Here is a 10,006-nt window from a genome sequence, read left to right as displayed (position 1 = left end):
TTTTTTTTTTTTTAGAGAAGTGGGTCTCTCTGAAGAATTTAACTAAGTTAACCTGTAAACTTTGACTTCTCTACAGGGGGAGAAAACTATTCAGGCAGTGCCAGCAGGAGCAAAACCTGCTATCATCACTGCCACAAGACCCATCACAAAAATGATTGTTACACAGCCAAAAGGAATAGGGTCCACGGTCCAGCCAGCCACCAAAATCATCCCAACTAAAATTGTTTATGGTCAGCAAGGGAAAACACAGGTACAGTGAGGACCCATTTCTGTCTTGTACCCCTAAATTTTAATGAGAAGTAAATAGTTTTTTACTGTGTTGCCACATTTGTTGCAGGATTAACATATGTTTATGGGAAATGAGACTTAGGAGTGTAACGAGGTGACCTTGGTTGTGATTTCTTGAGCAGAGTGTTTGCATTTGTTGGCTGTTTATCGAGGCCTAGAGCAAGCCAGAAGGATTTACCAAGCCTTTTATGTATCTGAAACTGTCTGGTCATGGCTCTAGGTGCCAGTTTAAGTCTTACAGCTGATGGCTAGATTGTGAGAACTAAAAACACAGAGTCTGGACATAGTTCATCCATCAAATCTGAGGTTTTATTGAAGTTATTTTCTAGTTAATGTATGTTGAGGTTATCCCTGCAACCTTGTGTGGTTGGTGGGGCTGTATACAGAGAATCTGGCTTATTTCTGGATGCTTTCAGTTTCAGCTTTTTTTCTGGTTGCATTTAATCTTTAAAATTATTTAATATTTTGCATGTCTTGATTTTTCAAGACTGTATTGTGGGCTGCGAAGAGAGGTGCTTGTCCTGATCAGTGCAGTGCATGTTCCAGCTCACTTGTGTAGCTTTCTCTTGTTACACCCCACTTGTATTCAGCCCTTAAAAACAACTATTTAGTGGTTTATTGTGTTAAGTACTCCAAATTACTGAGTCAGAAGTACATTGTGCATTGCCATTTACTTGGGCTTTGTGGTTTGATAATCAGAGCTGCTGAATTTACAGGGTAAACTTTTTCAGTAAATTGTGAATATTATGTAGGTCTTGTACATTGATCTATTTGTGCAGCACCCTGTACTCTTGATTGCTCAGATCTCTTTTCTGGAGTGTTCTTACTGTACACAAAATTTGTCTTTCTAATTAGGTTCTCATAAAACCAAAGCCAGTGACATTTCAAGCAACAGTTGTGAGTGAACAAACTCGGCAGTTGGTGACTGAAACGTTACAGCAGGCATCAAGGGTAACAGAGACAGGAAACTCATCTCTCCCAGAAGTGAAAGAAGAACCACAAACCTACACAGAGAGCAGCTCTTCTTCTACAGAGTCCTCCCAGAGTTCCCAAGGTGTGTATTAGTGTCACATAAAATACAAATGGAGTGTCTCCAAAGCACGCTAGCTAGTTTCCCATGACTCACTCTGTCTTCTTATAGCACAAATTTTCACTCCCATCTGTTAGCAGTGAGTGTCATTCTTCACTTCCCTTACGGCTTTATTTATCTTTTATGAGCTATTTACTATATGCCTCCATTTCCTATGTGAAAAATTGAGATAATGGTTTCTAACTCTTAACTTGCTGTTACAGTGCTTGTGGCCTGCAGCTTGTTCCTTCTTTTTTGGGGAATCTGCTAGAGGTAGGCAGAATAGCAGGGTTTTTTTGGCAGCCCGTGCTCTGACACCCTCTTTCCTGAGTGTATTGAAGCATCTCTCCACTGCATGACTGAAAGCTGTCGTGTGACCAACAGAAATTTCAGTCCTTTTATAGGTACATATATATGCATGAGGACATATATCAGACGTGCAGTCCTGATGGGGATGCTGCTTCAAGCCATGATGTGGATGCAGCTCTTCTTGTGTTAGAGGAGGGTGAATAATAGGGCATAAATAACACCCAGCCTTTGATCAGGGGTGACCATAGGGTGTATCACTGCATTAAATAAAAGCAGTTGTCTCTCAGGGAAACATATGGACTTACTTATATGCCTTTCAGTCTCCTTTTCTATATAATTCTGTACCTGTTGGTCTATACTGCCATGTTAAGTAAATCTTAAAAAGTTTTGAAGATTCAAGAAACTTAACGGAACATATGAGCTGTAAATTCAGAATGCTGAATACATGTTGATCACCTGAACTGCTAAAACCTTCTGATAAAAAGTTCAGTCCAAGACAAATTGAACATACAAAGAAACTTGGTGAACTTTGATTGTTCAAACCAAAGCTTTTAGAAACAACTAAGATACAGGATCTTTTTTGCTGGAAATGGGTTATAAAACAGTGTTTTACTTCAAGAGTCACTTGTAATGAAAACTAAAGCGTTGCAGAATGGCAATATGCATCCTTGGCAGTGTTCAAAATGCTAATTGATAATAAATAACCTGGTCTGATTTTAATAGAATCATAGAATGGTTTGGGTTGGAAGGGACCTTAAAGATCATCCAGTTCCAACCCCCCTGCCATCAGCAGGGACACCTTCCACTAGACCAGGCTGCTCCAAAGTGGTTTTGAACCATAGCCCTGTTTTAAAGCAAGAAGTTGGACAAGAAGCCTCCAACCCAAAATGGTTTTATGATGATTTGATGTACCTTTGTTCTTTTGCAAACAGATTCTCAGCCTGTAGTCCATGTGATAGCTTCAAGAAGTCAAGATTGGTCAGAACACGAAATTGCTGTGGACACAAGCCCTACAATAATTTACCAGGATGTGTCCAGTGAATCCCAGTCAGCTACTTCCACGATAAAAGCTTTATTGGAACTTCAGCAGACAACAGGTGTGAAAACACATGTGGTTGTTTAGGATAACTTCAAAGCTTATTATTTGCGTAAGCAGCAGTTTGTAGTAAGTTTTGTAATTGAAAAACACCTGCCTTGAATCAGCTTGATTCCTTTCTTCTTATCCTGTAACAATTTGTTTGATTCTATTATATAATGTTCATTCTGTATTTAATTAAACTTTTGCATTTATACTGGAGGTTTAGTTTATTATGGAGGTTTATATGTTGAAGGTTTATGTTTTTGTTTTTTCTTTTAAAGCAGTGAAGGAAAAGTTAGAATCAAAGCCAAGGCAGCCTACCATTGACTTAAGCCAAATGGCTGTCCCAATCCAGATGACCCAAGAAAAGAGGCATTCTCCAGAAAGTCCTTCAATTGCTGTAGTAGAGTCGGAATTAGTTGCTGAATATATCACAACTGGTAAGTGACTAAGGTAGTGTGATGGTGGGGTTGCAGTTGAAGTCTGGGGACATAATTTAGCATTTTTTTTTCAATGGGTTTCTTTTTTTTGTTTGTTTTTCACTATAATTTACTGTAAAAGAAATGTTTTCTTCCACTCTTGGAGACCCTGTGCAGGGGTCAGAGATTGCATCTACTTTTCTGGGGCATAGTGGAGAATGTTTCTAACTGAAACAAAGGGTTGTTGCTTCAAGACGTTCTAGTTGAACAGAATTTCTGTTCCCTGGTCTCATGGAGAGGACAGGCAGTCCTACTTGTCTTCAAGAAAAATGTTTAGTAAGAAAAAAGTAGAAAATGAAGTTACAGGAATTGTATACTATTTTTTTTGTGTGTATCAGGAGGAGTCAACCTTCGAGTTAGTTCAGCCCATAACTGCAAAATGTTACTTGCTTACCCAGGAAAGTGGGTTTTTAAACCAGGCATACATTTAGCATGCTTATGTAGTCCCCAGTTTCTTCATTTGCTGAAAGGCTTTGAACTGATAAATTTGCACTTTTTGAAATAAATTATTAAAATTTAAATTACAGTTGGGATTCAACTCTTAACTTTTTAAACTCTTGCCACCTTCTATCTGGTTGTCCATTTTGTGTAAGTCCTTTACTGCCTTGTCTCTCTGATGCTCCCTGCTACCCCAGAACACTAGGTGTGAGCCCCTTCCTGTACATACATGAGAGGATCAAATTACCTGGTTTTCATTTTAATTTATTAAAGCCACAGTATTAGTCTCCCTACTTGATTGAGAAAATTAAAGCAACAGTGTGTTGAAAATCTGCATTGAGAAAGAAGAATAATATTTGATTACATTAATTTGTATAAGTATATATCTGTAACTGCAGTGGTTTTAGTGTTAAATGTCTAATCTAATATTTTCATATTTCATTTGCCTGCTCTGTACCTCCTCCCCTCTCTTCCATCCCTTCTATGGTCTAAATTTAAGTTGTGTGACATGGGAGCTGGAGGAAATGTTATTGTTATTCTTTTAAATAACACTTAGCTGTCTCTGGCTTCAATTTTGAATGTTTGAGTCGTGCTCCCTTGGATCTCTTTTAAAACAAACTCAAAAGTACAATAAATAGTGTTAAAGTGATCTCCAATTAACAGCCAGTTATCTTCACTGACACAGATACTGTGCGTTGAGCTTCTGTTCAAGGTTCCAGTTTTCACCGGGTCTTGCTGTAAAAGTTTATGTAAAATAGGCCCTTTGCAGGGAGGATGGGAAATTACAGTCTGTTTCTTTGTAGACTTAAGTCCTTTTCTGCAGCTTAGAAGCCATACAAAGTACAAAAGTTGAAAATTTCCTTAAGCTATGATTAATATTTGAAATACTGGGGTTTTTTTATAAAACTTGAGTTGATATACAAGAATCTGCCAGAGAAATGCAGGCTGCTGTGGGTTGACGAGCAGCATTTTCTACTACAGCACGAAACTGGTTATTTTACTCTTAGATTTTTGTCCCTTTACCCCCAGTTTCTGTGATGTTTACCAGGGAACACAGGTAATTGAGGTTTTTCTTTCTGTTTTAATTTGTGCTTCTCGAGTTTCATCAGCAATCCACGTAGTTATATTTTTTCTGCTAAAAATTCACTAGTAAAATAGTCAACAGTCTATAATTTGTTGTGAAATCTCCTGCCTGTGCCTAGACCAAAGGATTAGTCACACTTTATATGGGAGCTGGGACTCAGCACGTGCTTCCTCCTGAGATGAAGGGAGTGGTTCACACATCTTAGTGTCACCATTTTTTGTCTGTCTGCAGACTCAGGAAGACAACACTGTATTGGTTCACATTCGGAAGAATATCTACACAACCATATAGGTTAGAAACTTTATTTTTAAATGAAGTTTTGAATTGTGCATAAACTGTTGGGGAATATCCAGGATGGATTTGGTACAGCATGCAGGATGGTATTGATATAATCCAACTCCTTTCTTGGAGTGGGAAAGTAAAATTATCATATTAATTCAAAATATGACCTTTCTTTTAATTTTCAGGAAGGTCAGTAGAAACTTTTAAAGTGATGTAACAAATGAATTTAAACTTTGCTTGTTCTCCTTCACGTGTTAATTATTTTGTAACTAAAAAGTTCATTAAAGCAAATACTTATATGTTAGTATGCACCAGCATAAAGTAATTTGGATTCACTTCTTATCAGTGACTGCAACATAGAATGGTTTATGGGGTGTTATACTCAGCAGAAGGTAATTTCTCTATCAGTCCACTATTTAATTACAGACCCATCACCATAGCTCCATAACTCATAGAATCATTAAGGTTGGAAAAGACTTCTGAGACCTATAAGATCATCAAGTCCAACCATCAACCCAACACCACCATGCCCACTAAACTGTGTCCCTAAGCACCACATCTACACATCTTTTAAATACCTTGATGGATGGTGTCTCAACCACTTCCCTGGGCAAAAAATCTGTTCTAAAAAATGACACAGACCCATGACAGGGTCTCCCTTTTCCAGTCTGTGGTTTCTGATCAACCTCACTTGCTTTCATAATACCCAAACATTTTACGATTGCTGATCTTTCATATTTAGCCTATGCTGTGGAAAGTATTTATTACAGTTTATCAGTCATGGAAATTCAGTGAGCAAGGCTTGCTGCTCTTAATTGCAGTCAATTGTGCAGGTGCTTTTAACAATGTAAAAACCACAGAATAAATTGTGCTCTACAGAGTTATGCTGGTGCTGTATAAAGAACCCAGTATAAATGGGTTCCCATTTATAGAAAAGAAAAAGAACCCAATGAAAATTGAGTATAAATTTGCTTGCAAAGTTGGTGTGTTGGGAGAGGGAGGCCAGAGTTAAGTTTGGACCAAGTGTGATTACTTAGGAAACAGAGACAAAAGCTAAACCCCTGAGTTATTACTGTAAGAGGGCTCTCAGAATAGATGTACACTTTAGGGTTGAAGCTAGCGTGCAGTAAAAGATGTTTTTCATACTCAGATCTTTATTTCACTCATACCTGCTTTCAGTTGAAGCTTAAATGCAAAGCAAACAGTTGAAGTTACTGCAGTTAGTTCTGGAGAAGTGCCACTGACCTCTTTATTTGCAGTCAGTCATCGGTCCCAGCCCCACCAGCAATCATCTCAGCCCCAGAGGACTCTGCTGCAGCACGTGGCTCAGTCGCAGACAGCAACGCAGACTTCTGTTGTGGTGAAATCTATCCCCGCATCTTCCACAGGCGCAATTACCCATATCATGCAGCAGGTTGTACCCTTTCTTTTCCTACCAGTCTATCAACAGCAGTAGGTTATGTGAATTATATAGGACCAGGGCTTGTTTTTGAATGAATATGTCACGTTGCTGGCACTGAAAATAAGTGTAAGGGGAAATTAATAACTTCATTGCCTGGTTTGATGGTGAGGGTGGCGAGATAAAAGGGAAAAGCAGATAATGAGATTACTTGAGGCTGTTGAGTAAGAGGTAACAACCATTGTGGAAAAGATAGTGCTTCCTAGATGAGTTCTTGATGTCTGTAAATCATCTCTTCAACAACAACAAGCTGCTTTTTTCAATATTTTGCATTGTAAAGGCCTGGGATTTTTAGATTATGTTGATGTCGGTGTAGGGGGAAGAGGAATGAAGCAGAATCTAGTCAGTACACAGAGCACACAGTGTCTTTTTTCATTTGAGGGCTTTAGTTTGCTAATAAGCAAACTTCTCTGAATCAAAAAGTAAGATCATATTTAGACCAGAACCATGAGGGTCTCAATCAGACACTTTGCAGTGTAGTTTGTGGTGTAATCTTTCCAATGCCTTTGTTCAAGACCTGCTCAACTCTGCAGTTCTTTAACTTGTAGGAACTTCAGCTGTGGACCAGAATGGTGCTGTGTTAGGGTTCTAAACCTACTTCAGAGAGTGTATTTTCACAGGTGTTTGAGTAAGCTGCTTCATCTTGCTAAGGCCATTTATTAATACTTTCATACCATGGTATACAGAGCATAGTAATGTAGATGTACTCCCTCAAATCCCTCAAAAAATCAATGTTTGGGCAGTGCCCAAGAAAAATGGCAATAAAATTTTGAGGAAGGAAGGAGAAGAGAGAATCTCTCCTGAAATAGGCTGTAGGTCTATTTAGGGATGTGCATAGGAAATTGAGGAGAAGATCACTAGGCTCTCAAGAGGCAGAATAATAGTTTGTTGTGCATAGAGACTCTTGCTTTAGTGAGAAGCTACTGGTTCAACCACCTGCTAATCCCTGTTGCTTCATATCCAACTGCTATGCAGGGCTTTAAACCTTTAGTGTTACACATGCAAGGGCTACATAATCTCCTCTGAGGATTAGTTATGAAGTTAATGTTGTCACACAGAGATGTGTCACATTTTAACGTGTTAAAAATAGCTATTGATTGCTTATATATTGTGGAATCTTCATGTAAGGGTGTCTTTTTTAATACATGAATTGTTGAGTCTGTAATGGTAATTAAGTTAAAGTAGTCTAGTTAAAACATTACAAATTATTTTTAGATTGTGTGTTCTTACAATTTATATTTCCCTTTACTAACTTGCTCTAACTTCCTTCTTATTAAGGCCTTAAGCAGTCACACTGCATTTACCAAACACAGTGAACAACTTGGAACTGAGGAAGGAGAAGTGGAAGAGATGGACACCTTAGATCCTCAGACTGGCCTGTTTTACAGATCTGCCCTGACACAGTCGCAGGCACAAAAACAACAAAAACTGAGTCAACCACAGCTGGAACAGACTCAACTGCAAGTGAAAACTCTGCAGTGTTTCCAGACTAAGCAGAAGCAGACAATCCACCTGCAGGCCGATCAAATCCAGCACAAACTCCCACAAATGCCCCAGCTTTCTATAAGGCATCAAAAGCTAACCCCCCTGCAGCAAGAGCAAGCACAGACCAAACCAGATGCACAGCACCCCCCACACCACATGATGGCCAAAGAAAGGCAACTCCCTACCTTAGTGGCACAGCCACAGCAAACTGTAGTACAGGTGCTTGCAGTAAAAACCACGCAGCAGCTGCCCAAACTGCAACAGGCACCAACGGCACAAAAAATCTACGTGCAACCCCAACCCCCCCAGAGTCAAATGCAGCTACCTGCCTCTTCAGAGAAACAGCCAGCAAGCCAGGTAACGGAATATTGATAGCATGCAACTATTCAAGGAAAAAAAAATATATTATCAAAAACACCAACCCTATCACTGTAGCAATGTTTTGTCCTGGCAAGAGAGAACTCCTCATTCTGCTGGTATTAATTACCCCATCAGAAGGTTGACACTAGGAAAGAGAAGCACATGTTATAGGGCAAAAAAAAAAAAAAAATCCATAGAGCTCACAAACGTGTTTTGTTGGACAGTTTTTAGGAATTTCTGCCACCACTGGTGCATGGAATTTGTCCCTAATTATTTTCTTTTAATTTTTTTAGATATGACACGTTATTAATTTCCATTCCCGTAGCACTTTTTATTTCTGTGGAAATAAAAGATGGATACACTGCAGTCTCCTAAGGCTCTCCATTGTACGTCTTCCTTTGTAGTTTACATCTTCCTGAAGTTATATATGGCTTTCATGTACAGGAGTAATTTGATTTTTCCTTGGGAGGGGAAAATGTAAAGAGTAAGGAGTGTGGGGGGAAAAAAATTTGTATTTTAACTAACTCCAGAAAAGTACAATTATTTTTTTTTTGGCCCTTTCAGGAATACATGTGACAACAAGAGGGTTAACAAACATCACATGGGGATGTAAATCCCAAAGGAAAACGAGGCTGCTGTGGTGTTATACTGCTACAATCAATCCTTATCTAGCAGCCTAAAAAGCTGCTTTTCCCCAGGCTTCAATTAACTGTTACTGTATCATTGCTAATTCCTTTGTTAAAACACTTGAGTTTCAACTGTCTTCCTAATAGCAAGTATGTTGTTTGTGCCATACTGTCCTCGGAAATATTTGATTAGATTTTCAATTTAAAAAAAAAAAAAAAAAAAATTATTAAAAAAAATCTAGCTGTAACATGCACAACAAAAATTTGATTTTCAGGTGCAGCATCCAATTATAACGCAAGGATCCACTGTTACAAAGATAACTTTTGAGGGGCATCAGCCTCCTTCTGTTTCAAAGGTAGCAGGTGGCAGTTCTGTGCCTAAACTGGCATTGCCAGTTACCAGCCGATTTCCCATGCAGGCATCCGCGAAGACACCAGTAGCAGATATTTTGAGAGTGTCTATGGTGGAAGCTCAGATTGATACAAACATAGAACATACGATAGTGGATCCCCCAAACAAGGCTATATCCACTAGTAAACTGGCTAGCGAAGCAGAGTCGTCACCTTGTACCCAGGTGCCGAGGGTGACTGCAGTAGGGATGACGGCAACTTCCATCCCCCAGCAACAGACACGTGCAGAATCCGGTTCAAGTCCTCCTGCCGTTGGTCCGACTTTAACAGAGAGGAAACTCGATGCACAAGGAATGCCTCCAACAAACCAGTTTATACACATTCAGAATATATCACAAAAGAAAGCCGAAGAGGGTTCATCAGAAATTGTTATCCAGGTAAGAGAAGAGCAGAGCAAATAAAGGCAAAGGTTGAGCAGAACAAACTTGTGTCTTAATGTGATGGTAGCAGCTGAACGATGCTTGTGTATTTTTTGTTTTCCTTTCCCAGTTTTTGGTTCTTTTTTTACTCTTATGCTTGTAATGGATTACTACTTCAAAGTGTGTAATAATTCTTCAGTTGAGTTCCTCTAGCACTGTATCATCGGGGATCTGATCAGTGTCTCTAAAGATCTGAAATGTGGGGGCCAAATGGATGGG

General features: G+C 39.1%; 1 protein-coding gene across 1 annotated transcript in view; it reads left to right on the top strand.

Annotated features, from left to right (window-relative positions):
• Positions 1 to 76: 76 nt before the first annotated feature.
• The window catches only part of LOC104527338 (BRCA2-interacting transcriptional repressor EMSY), a gene marked incomplete at its 5' end in the record, with an annotated part of 11,937 nt that continues 2,007 nt past the window's right edge, over positions 77 to 10,006 (top strand). The window contains 8 exons of the mRNA XM_010171024.1: positions 77 to 250; positions 1,144 to 1,342; positions 2,599 to 2,763; positions 3,026 to 3,184; positions 4,977 to 5,036; positions 6,287 to 6,441; positions 7,765 to 8,328; positions 9,233 to 9,745. Of these exons, the coding sequence (XP_010169326.1) occupies positions 77 to 250; positions 1,144 to 1,342; positions 2,599 to 2,763; positions 3,026 to 3,184; positions 4,977 to 5,036; positions 6,287 to 6,441; positions 7,765 to 8,328; positions 9,233 to 9,745 (1,989 nt within the window). The remainder of the gene's footprint in view (positions 251 to 1,143; positions 1,343 to 2,598; positions 2,764 to 3,025; positions 3,185 to 4,976; positions 5,037 to 6,286; positions 6,442 to 7,764; positions 8,329 to 9,232; positions 9,746 to 10,006) is intronic.

This window comes from Antrostomus carolinensis, unplaced genomic scaffold, assembly GCF_000700745.2.
Source record: "Antrostomus carolinensis isolate BGI_N321 unplaced genomic scaffold, ASM70074v2 scaffold45456, whole genome shotgun sequence".
In the NCBI taxonomy this organism is placed as follows: Eukaryota; Metazoa; Chordata; class Aves; order Caprimulgiformes; family Caprimulgidae; genus Antrostomus; species Antrostomus carolinensis.
The sequence above is the reverse complement of the archived record's forward strand: the minus strand, read 5'-3'. Positions and strand labels throughout refer to the sequence as shown.